Source organism: Perca fluviatilis, chromosome 13 (genome assembly GCF_010015445.1).
Source record: "Perca fluviatilis chromosome 13, GENO_Pfluv_1.0, whole genome shotgun sequence".
Classification (NCBI taxonomy): domain Eukaryota; kingdom Metazoa; phylum Chordata; class Actinopteri; order Perciformes; family Percidae; genus Perca; species Perca fluviatilis.
Window position 1 is genome coordinate 11,425,618 of NC_053124.1, and position 23,323 is coordinate 11,448,940.

At 40.0% G+C, this 23,323-nt stretch overlaps 3 protein-coding genes across 3 annotated transcripts; all 3 read left to right on the top strand.

The window, feature by feature from the left end:
• Positions 1-678: 678 nt before the first annotated feature.
• On the top strand, positions 679-7,678 carry mturn (maturin, neural progenitor differentiation regulator homolog (Xenopus)). The gene is made up of 3 exons (XM_039819486.1): positions 679-1,131; positions 4,912-5,034; positions 6,064-7,678. Exons 1-3 carry the CDS (start codon positions 973-975, stop codon positions 6,169-6,171), a joined length of 390 nt encoding a protein of 129 aa, XP_039675420.1. The 5' UTR covers positions 679-972; the 3' UTR covers positions 6,172-7,678.
• A 929-nt stretch (positions 7,679-8,607) lies between these two features.
• Positions 8,608-14,777, top strand: LOC120571798 (E3 ubiquitin-protein ligase ZNRF2-like). The gene is made up of 4 exons (XM_039820891.1): positions 8,608-9,369; positions 10,845-10,940; positions 12,541-12,646; positions 13,825-14,777. Exons 1-4 carry the CDS (start codon positions 9,042-9,044, stop codon positions 13,880-13,882), a joined length of 588 nt encoding a protein of 195 aa, XP_039676825.1. The 5' UTR covers positions 8,608-9,041; the 3' UTR covers positions 13,883-14,777.
• A 1,497-nt stretch (positions 14,778-16,274) lies between these two features.
• Positions 16,275-22,633, top strand: txnl4a (thioredoxin-like 4A). The gene is made up of 4 exons (XM_039821238.1): positions 16,275-16,410; positions 16,667-16,846; positions 21,796-21,899; positions 22,097-22,633. Exons 1-4 carry the CDS (start codon positions 16,282-16,284, stop codon positions 22,266-22,268), a joined length of 585 nt encoding a protein of 194 aa, XP_039677172.1. The 5' UTR covers positions 16,275-16,281; the 3' UTR covers positions 22,269-22,633.
• The last annotated feature ends 690 nt before the right edge of the window (positions 22,634-23,323 follow it).

Genomic DNA, 23,323 nt, shown 5'->3' on the forward strand with positions numbered 1-23,323 from the left:
TAGTAGTTTGTCAAAAAGCGTCATAAGGTCCATTTAGTAGAAGTTTTCCAGACCTTTCAGCCACATCTTCATTTTGTGGTCTTTATCAGTGGATATCATTGATAATAGTCTTTTCAGTAGGCTAAGTGGATCTTGTGCAATTTTCTTAGATTATTTTTTTTGTAAAATCTATAATAAATATTGCCGCCTGATTTGAATTTCAGACCTACAGTATGCATCATTAGCAATTAAAACCAGTACTGCCCTGTGATGATAATGATTATTTAGGCCTAAAATATAAAAAAAAAGCTTTTATGTTTGTGATATTGGTGAACTGGTCCTTCAGTGAATTAGTCGTATATAAATCTATAATATGGCAGTAATGGTTTTTAGGCCTGATTTATTAGTTAGTGATGACATTTAGTCTTTTTCTCAATATAGCCTACCAGCTACTGGAGGCTATCCTGTATGCAATATATTCCTATACTCTATAGCAGCTTCTATAATGCATCGCCTATCTTTTCAAAATCCTAAAAGGATTCAGTTGAGTTGCCTCCTGCATGATGTCAGCAGGTTAAAATGATACAGTCATTTTGCCTACAGTGAGACATTTGGGAGTAGGCCTATACAGCGCCTCAGGTATGGACGGCTGCCCGGCTTCGCTGTTCGTCATCGCGTTTTTTCCCAGCGTCCTCCTGCGTATGCATGTATGCGACCGACGGGCTGATTTCATAACGTGGGGAGGAAGAGAGGAATGGGGCTTTGAGAACGGATGAGCACCAGACCCGGTAGGTAGGCTCTATGCACCATCAGTGTTATCTCTATTCCCGGGCCATGCAGGCGGTGCACTAGAGGAGATGCGGTAGAGGAGGCTGCTGATGCTGCTGTCCGATCAGCTGTTATTTTTGTCTTGAGCATCATCGCCGTGACGGCCAGAGAGACCGAGACCAAGCTCCGGAGCCAGCAGGGACACCGCAGAGCGCAGAACAGAGGATGGAGTTCAAGCATCTGGTGGAGGCGGCGGAGAAGTGGTGCTCCGGTAACCCGTTCGACCTCATATTCGCCGAGGAGGACGACGAGAGGCGGCTGGACTTTTACGCAGAGCCCGGCGTCTCCTTCTACGTGCTGTGTCCCAGCGGCACCGACACTTTCGTAAGTAGAGCTTCTGCAGGGCCTTCAGCTCCCTCGCTCTGTGCGTGCGTGTTCTTGTAGGTGTGTCGAGGGTGGGTTGGAGGTGGGGTTGTCACGGTTGGTCCCGGTTTTCCGCCTGATGGACATAGTCTATAGGAGGGAGGGGGGGCTTTGGGCGAAGAATGGAGGGGATGATGTCATTTCAATTTGGGTGCATATCCCACACCCTTCCACCCGTCTGTCGATGGTGTTTATTCCTCCATCATAATAAACTGCGATAACCCCCCAACCCACAGCTAGCCAGGTTAGAAAAACACGAGGCCTTCCACTTTCAAAATAAAAGCCCTGCAGATCACCATGTTGCATTTGGAACACAAAAGGGCCTCTTAAATTAAAACTAAGAAATAGATGTATCCGGAGAAATATAAGTAGCATATTCTGCTTCTATATTAAAATGTCCTTTTCATTACACCTACATTATTTTTTTCATAGTATTAAAGCAATGAAGGACACTGCTTGCTGCTAATGTGGAAATATTTCTCTCCATTATAATGAACTGACTTATATGATTGAGAAGTTGTAGTTCTGCAGACATAGTAAATATTTAACAAGGGAAGCATTTTTATATCTTTATTTTGAAGGAAGTGGGCCAAATTATAGAGTCAAATGTATCCCAGTGAAACCAAAGTTATAAAAGAAATGTTGGCCTATAGACACAACTGTAAATATGTGATGCTTTTAAATGTATTCATTTAACTGTTCAGTTAAAAAGTTATGTTCATTTATCTGCAGACATTGCAGACAATGGTGAGAAATACCCAATCCCTTTATTTAGCCTATTCATTTGTTTCCCCTTAAACAGCCACATTTAAAAAGGCCAAAGCACTATCAAAGTCAGCCATGTGTAATGTGTCTGTAACTGTTGAACATAAACTCCTGAAGTTGTTAAAATCTCCCAAACTCCAGAAACAATATGGAAAATATGAGCTCAGTATATTCAATGGTATAGCTACAGCCCTACTCTAATCATACAGACTGTCCTGACACTAGCCTACAGTATATACTATACCAGTATAGTGCAGTGGTGGTGTTGTGAGCCCTAAAGCTCCTGAGGCCAGACCCGCCCTGCTCAGTGACAGGGGCTAACAAGGCAGGGAGCAGATGGAGGTGACCCAGGAGCCAGGGCGTCTGTTCAGTCAATAACACATTATGTCACGCCAGCCGTGCCTGTGTTATGCCTTTGGTCCGTCCCACAGACAGAAGAGCAGGGTTGCTTAAGCAGGGGCTTTCCATGGCTGCTGGTGGAAAATAGATCAATAGAAATCCAGCTGCTGCACAATAAAAATAAAAAATCACTTTATTCCCTCATAACCCTCAGTTTTTCTCCTGCTTTTGAATCTAACGCAAGTTAAGTGCTGCACACACACACACACACACACACACACACACACACACACACACTTTCACAGTTAGCTGTCTGCTATGCACTCTCAAATCAGCTAGAATAACTCTCTGTCTCCTTTTGCTTGAGATCTGGTTACTCTCGCTCGATCAATACAGCTATCAGCAGGGCGTCTCATATGCTGTCTCTCTCTCTCTCTCTCACCCACACACACACACACACACACACACACACACACACACACACACACACACACACACACACACACACACACACACACACACACACACACTGTTTATCTTTTGTTTTCCCTCAAAACTTTGTATCATTACCCTAACCTTTCACTGGAGGGCGCTGTGAGATCAATTCCACCATAATATAGTAACAGCACAGCTGCACATCACTGTTTCCAGCTCTGTAATTTTCCTCAGGGCAAGTAGCTAAGTAGTTTTTTAAGTCATCCATGTCAGGTGAGACAGTGTTTAGCTGCTGAAAAATTCATTCAATTCATTCATTCATCAGTGTCAAACTGGAACAACTATCCCTAAGTAGTGTGAGCTGGAGGGCTCAATATTAGGCCTGTCTGCAACACCGTGAAAACTATTTCCCCAGGCGGATTCACATGACTCTCACGTGACTCCTAAAACTGTTACAGGAAGGGGTGTCCCTACCACACAAGTAGCCATACATACCAAAGCCATACCTTTTTTTACCTTAAAATTCCATTAACTCATCCACTAATAATGATGACATTAAGGTGTTTTTAATGGATAAATATATAGATTGTAATATATGAAGCTATTTTGAAGAGGGCCTAAATATTTTTTCCACCAAATGAAAAACCTCTTATATCATGCATATATTAAAATTACTATTACAAACATGAATTTATCCATTCATTTCAATTTATCCCCACGTTTGGCATGAACACATTCACAATGAACAAATAAGACCATTATAAGGTGTAAATTAAAAGGATGGTTTCAATGGTTTTGTGGTCAATTTTAAGAGGTTTAACCCTTAAAAAAACCCTAATATTTGCCTATCAATAACAATCCATTAATTAACACCAAATGTGTGACCACTGTTAGGAATATAACCCCCTCAACTTTTGTCTGAAAATATTTCCGATCTTCATGTAAACCAAAATCCCAATAATGATTTCCTAAAATTATAAAATTGGATATCATGCTCTTAAATGATAGGTAACCCAAACTTTTACTACAAAGTCTGTATACTGCACACTACAGTAAGATCACTTGCATTTTGTTTCACACACTTGGCTAGACACCCCTAATAGCATTACCTAATACATAATCTATAACGGTACGGCCTTTAGACTCCAATTAAACAACACTAAAAGTAAGTGAGAGGAACTGCTCCAATGCCCTATCTCAAGCAGTGCTGTTTATCTAACAATTCAGAGCATTGATGTAGCAGACAAGGAAGTGGATTTTAATTTGAATCAAACGCTTACCTTTGATATCCAGGAATTACAATTTACTGTTACTTATTACTGTTTTATTGGCCTTTAGCACGCTAATATTTCTGACCCAACATATTCCGTAGGTAGAGTTTAAACCCAGGTTTAAGAGAAACGGCACTGTGTAGTATACAGTATGTGTTTATGGAAGTTCATTTATTGAGGGTGACAACAGTAGCAGTTGTCTTATTGTTGAGGTTACACTTTACAACAAAGCCCACAAAGTCCTCAACTACGAGGTTCCTGAATAACCAATAATAATCATATTCATAATCATTCATCGTAAAGAACGTGTTCAGGATGTAAATACGTAGGAGCTTATGAGTTGACACTTATTCATTAACATATTTTTGTAACAGTCTGATCTCAAGATTGTATCATTATCTACTATGTAATCATTAATTCAGATTTATTCAGGAACAATTTGTCCAGCATTTCATTGTTAGTTATTGTCTTACACTTTCCTTTGATAAATATTTAGGACTGGGAATCTGACTGTAAAGTGTCACCACTGTTTGTGTTATTTCTACTCCTGTCTGCTGCATGTCCTTGACGAAATGTCTCTTCATCTGGTTTAATTGCTTTGTTCTAGTTTTTTTTTTCTGTGCTGCATTGCCCCTGACCCAGCTTTACTTATTTACTGGTTAATTCCTGCAAGTTGTATGTCACTACAGCCCACGTGAGGCTACACTGTTGGAGGAAGTGTGACAGGATTACATCACCTGGCATAGAATTAATTATATATGGAGGAATAAAGTTTAATCTGGAAAATGAAGCTTTAAGGTTGTTTTTTTCCTATGGCGTTAGGTGTCTGCACACACATTGTTTTACCGTAGTCATGCAGTTTTCTTTATGACAGGCTTAAAATGATGCCTACTTGCATTCATATTTACTCATCTTTTTTTTCTGTCTGTAGCACGTGTGGAGTGAGAGTGAGGACTGCCTTCCCTTCCTTCAGTTAGCCCAGGACTACATCTCCTCCTGCGGGAAGAAGACCCTGCTGGAGGTGCTGGAGAAGGTCTTCACATCCTTTAGGCCTGTAAGGAAACAAAAGAGCGACGTTCAGCTTTCTGGAGACGCTGTTTTCTTTTTAACACACTGCATCAACCGCAGCACAGTGACCTCTGCTCGCAGAGTCTGGGTCTATTACAGCCCTGATACAGTCACTTCCCTTTGGTTAGGGTCAAAACATGTTAGACTCCATCCAGAATTCTGACATTAATGTAAACAGGAGCAGGACAACATATAGACAACACTTATTCTAGTCTATATTCATGAAACAACAATTTAAGCTGAGTTACATTGCTTTAACACTTTCTTCCTCAAGTTTTTTTGGTAAATAGGAATAAAATAGAATAAAAATAACAATACTTTAAGATCTTTTTTTTTTTAAATAGAGGGGGTGGGTTATAACTTACCAATTTTGATTATATTCAGGCTTTAAGTTCTGCATAATTAAGGTTGTCCTGCTTTGAGTGACAGGTGGCGAGCATAGACTGTAGGCTTCATTTAGCCCGCCTCAGCTCCATCCACGCTCCACCTTTTCACCCATATTTGAATAAATCCACGTCAGGCGCTGCCCATGATGGCGACAGCCGGAGCTACACTGCACAGCCGTCCACTTTGAGCTTCATTTTGTTTTTTCAGAAACCTATGGGTTGCAAAATACGGCGTCAGTTTCTCCGTGACACAGTCTGTTATCCACGTCAGGTTCCAGAACACAGCTGCTGCCCGCCCCACAAACTTCTCTTCACTGCATTTACTAGGGCTGTAACGTTACATGGATCTGGATCGACATATCGATCACGATCCAATATTACCGATGGAAAGTAAAAATATCCAAATATCCATACATATCATCAGCAAGATGCCCCTTTTTTTTAGATCACCACTTCATATTTATTCTTTTTATTAAAAAGAAAAATTTGTTTTTCCTTTAAATGTCTGGAAGAGCTCAGTTATAAAACTGACAAATCATATTTTAGTTGCTTTTTTAAGTTGATATAAATGTATCATTATTATGTCTGTTACAACCAGTAACACAACTTTCTCCTTCTACCCCTGTTAGCTGCTGGGTCTGCCAGACATAGAAGACGACAGTTTTGAGCATTACCACGCTGACATGGAGGGGGAACCAGGGCCCGACCACCAGCAGATGGGGGTCAGCCAGCAGTGATGAGCCCCAAGACGAGGCCTGCAGCTGGGGGCAGAGCTGCTGAGAAGCTCTGGGCCTCAACTCATCAGCCCAAACACTTAACAACACACTCTTATCTAAACACACACACACACACACACACACGCATACTTACGGCCAACTTGCTAAAAATGCACCACCATGTTTTTGAATGTCTTAGTGGCTTTGCTTTCCAAAGAGTGCACTCTGTTGCACTGTGATGATCCCCCCAACCAAACACACACACACACACACACACACACACAAACACACACACACATACGCACACACACACACGCACATGCACGCACACACACACACACACACACACACACACACACACACATTGGGGCTACGTGAGTAGTAGCCACGTACAATGCAAGTATCATAATCATTCACCATCTGGTTAGTTAAAGTTCCACAGCACAGCAATATTACATCGGCCTCAGCTGGCTTTGTTATGCAGAAATACAGTCAGATGTTACTGCAATACACACATTTCCCCCGTGGCTTTGGAGATGAATGTGACAGATAACCTACTTTCTCTGCCTGTCTGTTGACACAGAGGACAAACAAGAGCTAGATGAAAGACGAATGGGTAAAAACTGACGGTTTGTGGCTTTGTGAGGCAGCTGGAGTGATGCAGATAAAGAGAGGAAAAGCGGTAACGTTTTCCACTGCATGGAGGGAAACAAGGAGGGAACTGAGGGATGTATAGCTGTGATGTAGATTCAGATAGGGCAGCTCTCAAACTATCCAGTTTTGCACACACGATTCAAATAGTCGTATAGGTTACAGACAAAAGCATTTTGCACCTCATGTGGAAATCAAAGTGTGCAGCTTTACAGTAGCATGGATCATTTCTTGAGGTGTGTCTCTTAATGTTTCTAAGGCAGTACACCTCAAAGAGTTTAAAGTCACTTAATGAGGACGTTTTTAATCAATGTTACTATTACATGACCATCACAACAAAGGCCCATGTTGCAGCTTAAGCCATTCCTGGTTTGGGTGTCTCATTGTCACACGACACCCTCTAGTTCTCCGGTCCTGTAGTCTTCCTGGTTCACGGTTTGCCCTCCTTTCTCAGCAAAATCTGATGAGAGACCTTTCTAAATCTAGCCAAAACCTCTTTTTGCGTGCGTTGTTTGAACTTATCGGCTCCTTTCGAGGTTTTTCTTAACTATAATTTAATAAGTGCACACTCAAATCCCCCGAGTGATATCACAGGGGAGAGAGAATATTTGCTGAGAGCCACCCTTCGCCTGCCCTGTTATCTCTAATCTCACATTGTGTTGTTGTATGTCACATCCAGTGCACTGCGATGCTTCAGGCCTCCGCCGCCTTCACATGCAAGACTGTTTCCGAGGTTCATCCTTAGCCCTTTTACTTTGGCTTGTAAATGTTTGTCATTTTATTGCCTACAGTATTTGAATGTTTCTCATGCAGTGTAGCTATCTTCTGTTTGTCCTCCAATGTGTGTGAAATTGTTCAATAAACCGTGTGAACAGAGCGTTCCTCCTTTTTTTCCCCCTTAATGGTCTGGAGTTAATGGAACACAAAGCGCCAAACATGGAGGGCTTTTCATATTACACACACACAGTGGACTGGTGACCTGCTGCTGTGCCAACAGCCCGCTGGTGTTACTGAGATTGACGTCACGCGCCACCTGACGCCTGCTGAAGCTGGAGGCATTGGCTGGAGGGAACAGCAGACAGGAAGCTATGATTTGGCCTTCACAATAAAAGAACAAAAGGTGCGTCTGGAAGAGATTTTCAGTCGTAGCTTTTTCTGATTGACTAAAAGCAAATTACTGAACGATCAAACATTATGTCTTTGGATGATTTGCACTCAGTTGACAGTGGGCCTTTAAAATATACACATCACATACATATACACAGATACATAAACATAATTTACACACCGTCTTCAATAATGGTATCATTGCCCAGCACAACAGTGCATCATATTTTATAAACTGATCATGACTTTTAAATGTAAAATCTTAATATGGAAGTAACTAGTTGTAAAAGCAGTACAAATTAAATGTAGTGGAGTAAAAATACACCCCCCTCTGAATTGTAGTGGAGTAGAAGTAAGGTAGCATGAAATAGAAATACTCAAGTAAGGTAAAAGTTCCTTTAAATCATACACGCACTTGAGTAGGCCTATAATCACTTCATTACTTTACACCACTGCAGTGGATGCAGAAGATTCTGCAAAGGCGGGATGGAAACAGCAATGGCAAACAAAGATAAAGGCTTCTCTAGAACAAACCACAGTATAATATGCCTAGACATTTTAATAGACATGGGATTTAATTCTATATTACAGTAACTTTCACAGTTTGTCATATTTATTCCATGCGTTTACCGCTTTTACTTTGAAGGCGATTTATGTTATTCTGGTGAACTTTGGATAGCTTGACGGAGCTGTCTCACAGGGGGGGAGGAGGGCAATCCCTGCTTTTATTTTTCTTTCCAGACGGCCACAGTTGAGCACAAAAACAAACTTGAACCAGACGAGCAGTGGGTCAACACTTGCACTCCTGTCCTCGTCAGAAGTGGAGCAACTGAAGACATTCAACTGAAGAGATTTTATCCTTTTAATTTTTCCATTGTTGAAAAAAAGGGAAGGGCTCTGCCAAGAAAAAAAAACAACCATTTGGAAATGAAGTTATGCGTCAGTGAATGCGCAATTTACGCACAGGGCGCAGCATGAAACTTTAAGATGTTGGATCGCCTCGCCATTGTTGTTCACGTGCTAGGCTTGATTTCCTTTGTTGCTGTCAGTTTTTCAGAACTCACTGTAACCATGTGTCGTTGCTAAAAACTTTAAAGCGCTCACAAAAGCAGAGGAGGAAAGCCCGAGACAGCATGGGGGCCAAACAGAGCAGCCCAGTATTTGATGGCAGAACTCGGGCTTATTCCAGCTCTGATCTCCCATCTGGTCACTCCAGCGGAGGGGAAAGGATTGCGGGGTTTAGGTACACCAATGGACCAGATGGGCCCCGGATCCGTTACACAGGTGGAGGACCAACCAGCTCCGGGCGCAGTATCCCGGCCGGTGGCAGGTCAGGGTCGCACGGACTCAATCAGAGCCTCGATGGCACGGATGGTGACGAGGAGAGCGAGCAGCCTCCTGAGGGCCACAGGTTGCTTATAGGGTCCCTACCGGCTCACCTGTCCCCTCACCTGCTGGGAGGTAAGATTGTAAGGCATGGGTTACTACACATCCATAACTGTTACTCCATAAAACTTCTGGAAAGAGGGCAGTCACATAACAGGAATGTGTTATCGCTCAGTGCGAGTGATACTTTTTAATCTCCGGCTTGTTCCTGAAGTACACATTGTCTTAGTTACACTGTAGTGAGCAGATACATAATGGGGCATTATTTTACTTGAATCTATCTTTTTTTTTTATAATATTTTATTACAAAAGATAAATTCAAGTAACATCTATCTTTAGTATGTGTCTATAAATAGTGTGTTTGTACACTATATTGTCCTTATCTTACCCAAGGACCATTTTTTTCAATCTCATTTGGCATAACTACTTTTTCCGGTTTTAATACTGTGGCACTCAGTATGAGTTTAGAGTCAACATGTTAGTTCATGTAGGATACGTTTATGATACTCCTACAAGATATAATAAGCTATATCCATTACAGTTGCTGCCAAAGTCGCTTTTTCCATTGGACATATGATACCGGACATATGGCAATAGCAGTCTGATGTTTAACACTTCTGCACTTTTATTTCAGCCAGTGCCACAGGTGGCACAGCTGTACTGTAGTGCCGTCTCTCTTCCTTTGCCTCTCCTCTGTCTTGCAAAACAGGCCCGTTTTTCACTCCGGCTGAGAGGGAAGAGTGCATTATGTAGGTCAGAAGATAAGAAATGAGTTTCCTGCTGGTTACACATTTCCTGACACACACACACACACACACACACACACACACACACACACACACACACACACACACACACGTATTTATACTTCCTGAATCTGCAAGTCTAGCTGTTTCTCAACTGGTGGGTTTGTCCAGGCTCCAACAAAACAGGACACTCATATACTGTAACAGAACTGTCATGGCGCTCTAACAGCCATGTCACTGCAAAACAAATGCTCCTTAACAAAACATTTAACATTTGACAGTGTTTCCTGAATCTTTATTGTTGTTGGAGTTTTTGTAAATGCTCCAATTGTCTTATCTTTCGCAACGTGGTCAATAAAACTACATCTGAAGTTTTGTCTCCCCCTCCTTCTAATTACCGGCAATGGTAATTTCCCTGATGAGGAAGTCTAATCATTAATCACCACATCTATAACCTCTGCTTATCAGAATCATGTAATTGAGTGATTTGAGCTAAGCAAGTACATGTGTACAATAAAAAATGAAATGAATGTGGCAGGGTTGACTGAGTTGGTAGAGCAGACGCACATATATATAGAGGTTTAGGCCTCGACGCAGAGGTCCAGGGTTCGAGTCCGACCTGTGGCGATTTCCTGCAGGTCTTCCCCCCCTCTCTCCCCTTTCTCACCTAGCTGTCCTGTCGATTAAAGGCGGAAAAGCCCCACAAAATAATCTTTAAAATAAATGTCAATAAATAAGTTAGGAGAGGGACATTGGCACATCTGGGTCCTCATGTTCTTGTCGTCTTTGTGTTTTCCTCCACAGGCTTCCACTGTCCTGTTTGCTCCAAGTTTATGGCATCAGATGAAATAGAGAAGCACCTGCTCATGTGTTTCAGCAAAACACGCCTCACCTACAACAGTAAGAAACTAAGAGTAAAGGTGCAAGAGGACATGGGTGATTCTTAAAGTCAATGGATTTGGTATTAGTTTTTCGCCACAGCTACCATCTGTTATTCTTCAGTTTTAGTTATTAATTTCTCTTTAAAATAAGCATGCAAAAGAACTGAATAATGACAGTGATGAATGCTGGTGCATCAGAGAGCTGTGACCAGACTACAAATGGCCAGCATTCAGATCCTTTACTAAAATAAAACTCGCAGTACCACAATATAAAAATATCCCATTACAAGTACAAGTCATGCATAAAAGTACTCCTTATGCAGAAAAATAGATTTTTATAGATTGTTTCATTTGAAAGCTTTACAAAGCCCTGAAAAGGTAAAAGCAGCCATTATCTGACATGAAACCTATCGAAAATCGTAACAAAACGTAATCTTTTTTTCTTTCTTTTTTATCCATGTAAACATCCCTCAGACAGTATGCACCTCTATAAATGTAAAGGAGTATAAATATAAGGTAACCTAGAGTGGAGGTCATCAAGTACAAGTAAGCCTAGCTCAAAATGGTGCTTAAAGGCAGAACAGAATTGTACTTATTTACGTTCCACCACTGCCTCTGTCTTCCCTTCCTCAGTCACAGTTGTATGCCCTATTGTTTTTTACAACTAGATCATGAGGATGATCATGTATTAATGCAAAACTTCTTGTAATAAAAGATTCATAGATATTTTTTTCAAGAACTCATTATCCACAGACATGCACCTGTACGTGTGCATGTGCATGCAGGTATGCAGCTACATTTACACAGCCACCTACAGTTTATGCATGCAGACTAACTGTGTAGTGCACACACCTACATGTGCACACACAGGAAATGCTAACAGATTGTGTCTGTAGACATACAGTTGTCACCTCACACACTTTCTGCAAGTAGAGACATCCCAGGCTTGACAGTGTTGTCAACAAAATTAGATTGCTCATCTTTAAGTGTGCAGAGACATGCGCACATAGTTTTTCAGCTGGCACACACCCGCAGCAGCATGCATGTCACTGATAAATATACAGTACATGCTGCTCATAGACAGTGCACAGTGTGTCCTAGCTTATCACAGGCGTACAGATGTGTAAAACCTGTACAATCATCGCTTTATATTTCACCTAACCCATGCAAATATTTTCATAAGTGCAGTCTTTCTCCTGCAGGATTCATTTTGACATGAGCGCATGAGAAACAACAGACAGTCCTAGTTACTCCTTCGCCTCAGGTATTAACACTAGGGCCTGTCGTAGCTAAATACGCACGTTAACATGAGAGACAAAAGAAGAAGTCATCATACCTGTTATTATAACAAACCATCAAACTACAGAAAGAAAAAGGATAATAAAAAGTGATAGTTCTACATAACACAACCGATTCCCACTGGAGACTATGTATTTATCTACTACTGTAGAGGGATACCAGTTCTCATCTGGGCACAGACAACAACAGGCATTCTGGTTCTAAAGTTCAACAGATGGTTGTGCAGGATTCAGTGACTGAACTTAACATCTGATACATGGTTTGGTGTGCGAGGCAGAGCTCTTTTCTCAGTTAGTCTCTGTCCGTATTGTCTTTCTCAGAGGACATCCTGTCTAGAGACTCTGGGGAATGTGCCATCTGTTTAGACGAGCTGGAGCAGGGAGACACAATTGCCAGGCTGCCCTGCCTCTGTATCTACCATAAAGGGTAACTAACACACACAAACAAACACACACACACATGAATAGATTGTGGTTGGAAATGGTTTGACGAATGCATAAAATGCACCAAGTGTAATCAGTCCCGGCTTCTAGAGGTAACCTTCATTTTTAGCATACAAACATGAGAGTGGTATCGGACATGTAGGAACAACTTGAATAAAAGTGTAAAAAGTGTACATGCTGTACATACTGTCTCGCTTACTGATAGTTTTGGGGCAGCAGTAGCTCAGCCCATGGGGACTTGGCTCAGGAACTGAAGGGCCGGTTCAAGTCCCTGTACGGAGTGTGGACTGGTAGCTGGAGCGAACCCCCAAACTGCTGCAGGGGCGCCGCAACTTACTATGGCTGACCCTGCGCGCTGACCCTCTGATAAAAAATACATGTGTGTGGCATCTAGGGGGGATATGCAAAGAGATACATTTTAACTGTCTTTGTTTGAATTTGGATTTTGTAAAAATTGCCCTGTGTTGATTGACCACTAAAGCATATATCTCGCTTTATTTATTCAAAGTAATAAAGGAATAGTTTTGACAATTAAGGGAAGTATGGACATTCCCTGTTTCGCTGAGAGTCACATGAGAAGATTAGAGAAGTTTAGCTCATTTAAAGGAAGGAAACCGTTAGCTCTCTCCAAAGATAACAAAATCACTTAAACAAGAGACAACATGTTAGTTAATGAGCTTTAGTGGTGCTGGTAGGCACATTTGTTACCTTTGGAGGGAGCCAGACTAGCTGTTTTTCCCTGTTTCCAGTCTTTATGCTAAGCTAAACTCACCTGCCGCTAGTGGTATCCCTATAGACTCATACAAGAGTGGTATCAATCTTTGCATCTAACTCTAAAAACATCTAAAAAAAAACAGCAAATAAGTGCCATTTCCCAAAATGTTCAACATTTTCTTTTAAAAGACCTTCATCATGTGTATGAACAAGAAGCTCCATATGTACACATAGATGCTTGATCATTTATCCAATTAGAGGAACACAAATATTAGATCAGTTGATGAATGAAACACCCTGTGAAAACACACAGACACACTTTTTGAAAAGATGCCATCTTTTGGTCATTTATAAAATAAAAGGAGATTGTTATTGTAAATATTTGGAGCTAAATTGTAATTCAGCTTATTTTTAAACCTGATTGTTTTCCTCCTCTTCTTGTTTCAGGTGTATAGACGAGTGGTTTGAGGTGAATCGCTCGTGTCCAGAGCATCCCGCCGACTAGGAGCTGCAGGAGTACAGTTTCAGTCTACTGTACATCACTGTGGTCGACTGTGTGCCCTGACACTGGCTGTTCCAGCCGAGCATCAGCGCTCCTCAGGGATTGTAAGACATTAATGTGCACAGGATTTTTTTTCATATTGCATCATGGAATAGAGATGTACTTTGGATATGTTTCTCCAGACGTCGTGGGATGTTCAAAGAACCACTGGTGGAGTCAGTTTGTCTCCAGAAAATATGTGAATGTTCCTTATGCCACCTGCTGGCCTAAAGTGGGTTCATGCAACCTGGGATCTGAACTGAACTGTTGTTGTTGCTGAACAGGGTGTGGTTTTATGGCACAGGACTTGTATATTCCAACATGCTGGGAGAGTTCCATCTCTTTTCAGCAGAGATTGAGGTTGAGAGACTGTTCAGACTTTATCAGAAGGCTGAAGGCCGATATTGTGATATGTGAAAAACAGCCTTTCGGAATTAAAAATGCCTTTTTTCAGCTTTAAGGGATGATTACAGTGTTGATGGTAGTTAGGAAATAGATCTTAATTTTATTGTGAAATTGGCGAAATTGTTTTGTGTTAAACAATCATGTGTCCTAGACCAAATAGTCTAATGTGAAGTAGTTGGACTTTGTCAATCACTTGTCCATTGAGAACCTCAGTAATGTGATTGTGTGGTTTAGTGGTGGAATTAAAGATAGGCTAAAACATATCTAATAATGATTCATACTCTAAGGAGTGCCATAATGTGCTGCTATGTCATAGACTGGAATGTTTTCCTGTAACCTTTGAACCTTTGTTTATTGTACGCTCTATGTGAACTGTAATGAATTGCACAACAATAAATGTTTTGTCTTTATGTCTCTGCACGGCATACAAACTATTAAATATTTTAATGTAAAAGTGGGATCTATATACTTATTTACATGTGATGGAAATAAGTCATCCCAACGAGAGGCATTTTACCATTTGGTGGCCGCAGACAAGAGGAAGATGAAGAAGTGAAATGAGGCAACAACAACAAAAAATGTTTTAAAAATAGACATTCTTTTAAAAAGTATTTATACCATGGAAGTATAATTTACACAGACCGTTTACAGTTGAGAAACTTCCCCAAAAAATACAAAGGAATGGTATTTTCTATTAAATAATGTCCACTATTAGTATCATAAACACGACAGCTGCTTACTTACGTTCTATCAGCCGAGAGACGGCAGTAAAGAGGAGTAATGACTCAGCTGGGCATGCAGGGACATGGTTAAAGTGGATCAAGTGCTCTTTCTGTTTGTTGCAAAATGAGCAGTCTGCCGAAATGCCAGATTTTAATTTACTTAAGGTGTATTTCTTATATATTTATATATATTTGCTAATAAAATCATGAGTGCCACAGATGGTATTTTTCATAACAGCAAATGAGAAAGTCTGTCTCCCAGAAAAGATCGCATTTTGAAGGACAACTATTATCATCTAAAAGTACTTTTATCATATTTACTTATTGCATTTTCTATCCAGATTGGAACCACAGATTATAGAGGTGTAAAAGAGAGTTCTCTTCACTAACTCACTTCAGCTATTGGTTTTAAGGCCATTGTATTGACTGGAGGAATGTTGGAAACTTAGACATTGACCTTACATTAGTTAAAAACAAACAAGGCTGTCTTTATGCCAATGTAGGCTATTTCAAGTGTCTTGTTTTTGTGAAGTATGTCTTGATCGTGCCATCAGAGGTTTTTGGTTTGCTTCTTGACAAATTCTTAAGAATCTCTTTGAAGAATGTATATTGAGTGAGTAAAGCATCTAAAACATTTCTGATTTGGGATGTGCCTGCATGCGAACTGACGATGTTTCTTTTTTTTTTTGGAAGTTAGTAATCAAATCATATTAATCTAAATCTTCTCAGTTATATCTAATATTATTGATATGACTGACTTCTCATTTATTAAGTGTTTGAAGTTTCCCATATTTATATGTGTTATCAGTAATGCAATTTTGTATTATGAAATGTGTTAACTACAACAAACACAACTTGTATTTTTGCACTTTATAGGTAAATTCACACAGTACAACTTGCAACAAACGCATCAAATATAAAACAATTCAGCATTATACTCATTAAATATAACGACAGCCATGTCTTCACTCTCAATAAGGCGATATATTCTTCTCTTATCAGGACACAAGATAATGTATTACAGTAACATATTAAGAATTAAATAAATACAATACGGTAATAAATATATATAGTTTTTTTTAAATGAATAAATAAATAAAACTTAACTGAAGTTAGGCAATACAATTATATATTTCAAAAAAAAATCTAGCATATCAAATCATTTTTACAGTGATGCAAAATTAGGTATACATACAAGTGACGTAACTACGTCGTGTCCACAGTGTCGCTCGTTTGATGACGTTGTGTGTACAGAACGTAACATTTACGAAAAGGTACACAGCAGCATCAGTTAACGGGGGGTTCTTCTGCCTTATATTAGAGTTAACACACTACGTTTTAATACGCATTCCTTTTTATTTTAAGGTAAGTGTTTCCGATATATATATATATTTTTTTTTTTTATCGTAACTAAGTTTAATTATTTCCTCTTCCAGACTTTTCTTTGGCTCCTTAACTAGCTAGCTAGCTAACGCTGTCTGTTGTCTGCAGGATAACTAAACATATCCAGCTAACGTTAACGTTACTGAAAACTACGAGCAAAATCTTGATTTTGCTGGATGTCAACTTAACGTTGCCTCTCAAGTTATGTGTAGCTAAAGTCAAATGTGTTGTTTTTCAGCTTGGGAATCGACAGTTTAGGATCAAGATGTCGTACATGCTACCACATCTCCATAATGGCTGGCAGGTTGACCAAGCCATCCTGTCTGAGGAGGACCGAGTCCTCGTGATCCGCTTTGGACACGACTGGGACCCAACATGTATGAAAATGGACGAAGTCCTCTACAGCATCGCTGAAAAGGTTTGATTAGTGTTTATGCCAGCCAAGATAAACCGTGTGTGTTGTAACAATAGCATTATAAGTTACCCCCTGGCTGCTATCCGAACATGCTCAATAGATAACAGATATATTATAGCTTTCCATAGAGATAGCATTGTATTTGGCCAAATGAGACAGCAGTACAGTACAGACTTGTCTTTAGGGGCAAAGCATAAAGTCGCACGTGAATAGCAACAGTAGCCAACAAAGATGTTTGAAATTCAGACTAAAACCTTATATTTTAGTCAAATGTATTGACTTGTATACACTACACATGTTTACTGTCAAATGTAGAGCTGTAACATTTCCAAATTTTGCTGTACAATCAATTGTCTCGGAAATAATTGCGATTGATGATATAATTGTCTCTTTCGGTCATATTAAAACATATTTATTTTATTTTTCAAACGAATAAGGTTTCAAATGAACCCCAGGATACATCTTTACCAGTGGTGTAGTCTACGTGATACGCAGGTATACGCAGTATACCCACTAAGAAAGCTCCAGGATTTCCATATACCCACTTAAAAATGCCCAATGACACGCAACAACATACTTTGCATTGTAATTTTGATATATTTTGAATTGTCATCTGTGTTTTTCTTATTCACATAGGCTAAATAAAGGTATTTACACCACAAATTGGTGCATAAAAGTGTGTCAGAATGCAGAAAATTAAGACACCCAGACCCCCCACTATGAAATGCCGTCAACCCCCATTCTGGCCCATATATACAGTATAGACCCATGCATATACAGTACAGTATACGCACTACAATACATTACTGATCTTTTGGTTATATCACTGTTATGTGACCCAAATGGTGTAATAACACAAGTACACAGCCTATAAAGTGAACCACACCTCTTTTTTCTATCATAATACATTGCATTTTTTTCTTAAATGAACATAAAATTGACAGTTCCCATCGACAGTCATACCCCTTAGCACCTTAGCTAATGTTAGCAATTATTGTTGTTAAACAAAGAAATGGCGGTTGTTGTTACAGGCCTGGTCACATGATATGCCAACATATAAAGGCCTAAAAATATCAGAATAACAGTTACCAGCTGGGGATGGAAAATAAATAATATGATGATCACAGGCTGTAGTATTCATAAAAGTTATGTTATGTTTAGTACACCTACACAATTAAACTCCATAGGGAGCTTTATGTTATTAATATCCTTGATTGTCCTGTTAGCTGGGTTAAATGTCGCTACAGCGACCAATTGCCATCATTTGCATTAAATGCTAAATTTATAGGATGTTTTGTGCAAATGACAGTATATTCTACACTTACAAATAACTATGATAACACTTCATATCTGCTGTATTTAATAAACTTAAAAACAATGCTTGCCATGTAAAACAAAATGAGCAATTACAGTTTATAGTTTGACTTGACCTCAGCTGAAAATCCTATTGATTTTACAGGTAACAGGAAATCATGCGAGGGTCCTTTTCTACAATGCAGCAATGCTACAATACTGGTTTCTAGTATAGATTTATACTGTCTCCTAAAGGGATGTGAAGATTCATCACTTTTTTCATCATGCTGTTCACTGCTCTTGGCAGTTTATTGCTGATTTTACAACTAAGATTCCCATTACAGTACGTTATGTTGGGGTTATCTTACTCTCGGTCAGCAGTTTGTAGACCATTTTCAGGACATGCTGCACAAAGCTATTAAGGCAGTTAAAAAGCTGAAGCATTGCAATACATTCTAAAAGATGTAAGTTCAATTCAATTCAATTTTATTTATAGTATCAAATCATAACATAAGTTATCTCGAGACACTTTACAGATAGAGTAGGTCTAGACCACACTCTATAATTTACAAAGCCCCAACAATTCCAACAATTCCAGTAATTCCCTCAAGAGCAAGCAGTGCGACAGTGGCGAGGAAAAACTCCCTCTTGGGAAGAAACCTCGGACAGACCCAGGCTCTTGGTAGGCGGTGTCTGACGAGCCGGTTGGGGGTGTGATGAACAGTGGCGATAGTAGTCACATTAATAATGGAACAGTGACTGGATGTAGCGGGAAGCTGCAGGGTTCAGCAGGACGCAGCATGACATTGCAGGGCATCGCTGAGCTCAGCAGGGAGTGCAGCAGGACCACGGCGACAGCTGCAACCAGGGTCTTGGTGCCAACGTTCTCCAAGGAAATACGCTGGGGGAAAAAAAAGCATAAGGACTCCGGGGAGTAAACTCCCCAGAAGCTAGGATTAGTAACAAGCATTTCTGGGACGGGCTGCACACAAATAGTAATAGTAATAGTAATAGTAACAGTAATAGAAACAGTAATAGAAAGGGAGAGGAGAGAGCAGCTCAGTGTGTCAAAGGAAGGAAGTCCCCCGGCAGTCTAGGACTATAACAGCGTAACTATAACAGGTAACTAAGAGAGACAGGTCATAAGGAGAGGTAGCTTTTTCGGGCTTAGAACTCTCCCCCTGCCGGATCTGGCTTGGCTGGCCTGCCTCCCTCTACTTTGTTATGTATTATTAATCTAACAATTATGAAGAGAAGCAGTTGGGCCAGTTAGGTGAACACTGCAACTCCTCACTCCCTAACTATAAGCTTTATCAAATAGGAGAGTTTTAAGTTCATTCTTGAATGAGGTGACAGTTTCTGCCCCCCGAACCCAGATCGGGAGCTGGTTCCATAGGAGAGGAGCCTGATAACTGAAGGCTCTAGCTCCCATTCTACTTTTAGAGACTCTAGGTACCACCAGTAACTCTGCATTCTGGGAGCGCAGTGTTCTAGTGGGACAATAGGGTATTAGGAGCTCTTCTAGATATGATGGTGCTAGACCATTTAGAGCTTTGTAGGTCAAGAGAAGGACTTTAAACTCAATCCTGGATTCAACAGGAAGCCAATGCAGAGAAGCTAATACAGGAGAAATATGATCTCTTTTCTTAGTTCTTGTGAGAACACGCGCTGCAGCATTCTGGATCAGCTGGAGAGTCTTAAGAGACTTATTTGAGCAACCTGACAGTAGGGAATTACAATAGTCCAGCCTGGAAGTAACAAATGCATGGACTAGTTTTTCAGCGTCGTTTTGAGACAGGATATTCCTAATTTTGGCAATGTTAACGAAGATGAAAAAAGGCTGTTCTTGAGGTTTGTTTTAGATTGGCATTAAAGGATATATCCTGATCAAAGATAACTCCTAAATTTCTAACAGTGGTGCTGGAGGCCAGGGCAACACCATCCAGATTAGCTATATCTCTAGATAATGAAGTTCGGAGGTGTTTAGGGCCCAGCACAATAACTTCAGTTTTGTTAGGGTTTAACATCAGAAAATTATAGGTCATCCAGGATTTTATATCCTTAATGCACTCTTGAAATTTTGCTAGCTGACTGGTTTCGTCTGGTTTGATTGACAAGTATAATTGGGTGTCATCCGCATAACAGTGAAAGTTAATTGAGTGTTTTCTAATAATATTGCCTAGAGGAAGCATATATAAGGAGAATAGAATTGGTCCAAGCACTGAGCCTTGAGGAACCCCATGGCTAACTTTAGGCGTTACTTGGAGGATTTATCATTAACATTCACAAATTGAGATCGATCAGAGAAATAGGACCTAAACCAACTCAGAGCAATTCCTTTAATGCCAACCAAGTGTTCCAATCTCTGTAACAGGATTGAATGGTCAATTGTGTCAAATGCAGCACTAAGATCTAGTAAAACAAGAATGGAGACAAGACCTTTGTCTGCAGCAGTTAAAAGGTCGTTAGTAATTTTCACCAGTGCCGTCTCTGTGCTATGATTCTTTCTAAATCCTGATTGAAAGTCATCAAATAAACTGTTGCTATGTAGAAAAACGCATAACTGATTAGCAACCACCTTCTCAAGGATCTTGGATAGAAAAGGAAGGTTAGATATAGGTCTATAGTTTGCTAAGACCTCAGGATCCAGGGTGGGTTTTTTCAGAAGAGGTTTTATCACAGCTACTTTAAATGACTGTGGTACATAACCTGTTAATAGAGACATATTGATCATATCTAGTAATGAGGTGTTAACCACAGGTAATGCTTCTTTGAGTAGTCTCGTTGGGATGGGGTCCAAGAGACAGGTAGATGGCTTAGCTGAGGATATCTTTAACATTAATTGTTGAAGATCTATAGGATAAAAGCAGTCTAAGTATATGTCGAGACTAGTCTTTATTTCTAACGACTCTGCGTTTAAAGGTGAACCGTTAGAAGTTGAGTGTAAAAGGTGATGAATTTTATCTCTAATTGTTGTAATTTTATCATTGAAGAAGCTCATGAAGTCATCACTACTCAGAGCTAGAGGAATAGATGGTTATACTCTTTTTGAAGCTTATTTAAGCATGCCCGCTTTTCATCCCAGCACACTTAAATAGTGAGAGTTTGCAGGTAATGCAAAGAAGGACACCATACCCGTTTCTAAAACGTTGGAAAAGCTAGAGCAGATAATAAATAATGCTCAAAAAGCTTAAAGACAAAGCTTGCTAAAGAAATCCAACTACAATCATTAGATCTGAGAAAAGTATTTTCGTTAGTTTGATGCTTTTTTTCAATGTTTTTTTGGTGCGTTTGCCACATTTTACATTCATTCAGCTTAGGTGCTGACAAAAATGGCTCGTATGCTGCACCTAATACTTATAATGGTAGGGAAAACCCTGGTATGTTTAGCAGTAGTTAAAATCTTACATAGAACTTTAAATGTTATCAGGTAGCCAGTGTACTAGTCATGCAAATAACCCAATGCATGGTAGTGTGAACTGGCAAAGTAGGTGGAAAAAAAGAAATATTAATCGGCCAAAACAACTGTTTTGTTCATTCCAAAAACCAACCATTCCATGTTGTGGTGTTCTGCCTGTAATGCTGAATGATTTGCTGTCCACCATGATACCTTGATTGTTTACTGTTGCATTAATATTCTACCTCCATATGCCTAACAGGTGAAGAATTTTGCAGTCATTTACCTGGTGGACATCACAGAAGTGCCTGACTTCAACAAGATGTACGAGTTGTACGACCCGTGCACCGTCATGTTCTTTTTCAGGTAAGGTGCTTAATGTCTGGATTTCAAAATATGAATGTAAATGCTATGAATTATGATTATTATGATGTGATTTAAATGAACTTGGTTGCTGTATGAGGACCTTCTCATATAAAGCCTTCCTGTCTGTCGTCGTTGAGGAACTACTGTGCGACTCCAGAACTTATACTCATATTATTATTGGTGTTTTGTTTTTTCAGGAACAAGCACATCATGATTGATTTGGGCACCGGCAACAACAACAAGATAAACTGGACAATGGAGGACAAGCAGGAGATGATTGACATTGTTGAAACCGTGTACCGTGGAGCAAGAAAGGGAAGAGGTCTGGTGGTGTCCCCAAAGGATTATTCTACAAAATACAGATATTGAGTCTTATTTATTTTTTAATCTACCTTTTTTGAGGGGTTGTTTTTTCCCCCCTGATATTTAGTGACACACGGACTACAAGTTACACAAGTCAAGGAAGATCTTTTTCAACATTTTTGTTTTTGCTAGTGAAACAGGACAATATTCTTACCAGTGGTAATGACCACTGTCAATGTGTTGCATTGTGCCATTTGTGTTTTTTGTGCGCAGATGGACGTGTTTTTCAGCTTCTTCAACAACAATGTGTATTGTAACAATTTTTTTTTTTTTTTAACTCAATTGGGAAACGGTGCTTAAGAAACACAGTGTAATAAAAGTCCTCATATTTGAATGTTGTAATAAACATGGATGGATATTTACATTTGAAAGTGCATTGCTGTAGGTCTTTTCAGATGTTCCGAGCTGTGAATGTCACTTACACACCCTGGTTGCTCAGAATGGGGGGAAAAAGTTGCGATGTGTTGTGAATGCTGTTGCCCACAAAAACTACTTTAACTTTCTGCCACAGTGGTTAGGTAACATATCAAACACTTTAAAAGCTGTGGCTGTCTATTGTAAAAGCAGTGAAGCTCATTATGTTTTGTTGGAGTGTCAGAGATGTTGCTTCAACTCAGTCATGTTGGAGAGCTTTGTGTTGTATTATGTTTACTGAAGTTATTAGCTTTGATACCCAGGGTTGAGACTTCCAAAAAAGCATTAAGACTCTGAACACCCACACAGGTGATTTCACTTATTCTGGATGATTAGACCAGAGACAGTATATATAGAATGGACCAGCAGATCCCGTTGCTCTGGTCGGAGACCAGTTTAGGATAATAGAAGCACTTTTCCGGTGATGGCTGAGCGTTACTGAGCAGCCTCCAACTGTACTTGAAGATGTAGATGTGACGTGAGCAACCTGTCTTAAAGTTGCAAGTCTTCTGGTAGCTGTGCCAAGATGAATCTCAATCATTCCCAATCTTGCAGAGACGGAGAGCGTAGGTACAGTACAGGCCAAATGTTTGGACACACCTTCTCATTCAATGCGTTTCCTTTTTATTTTCATGACTATTTACATT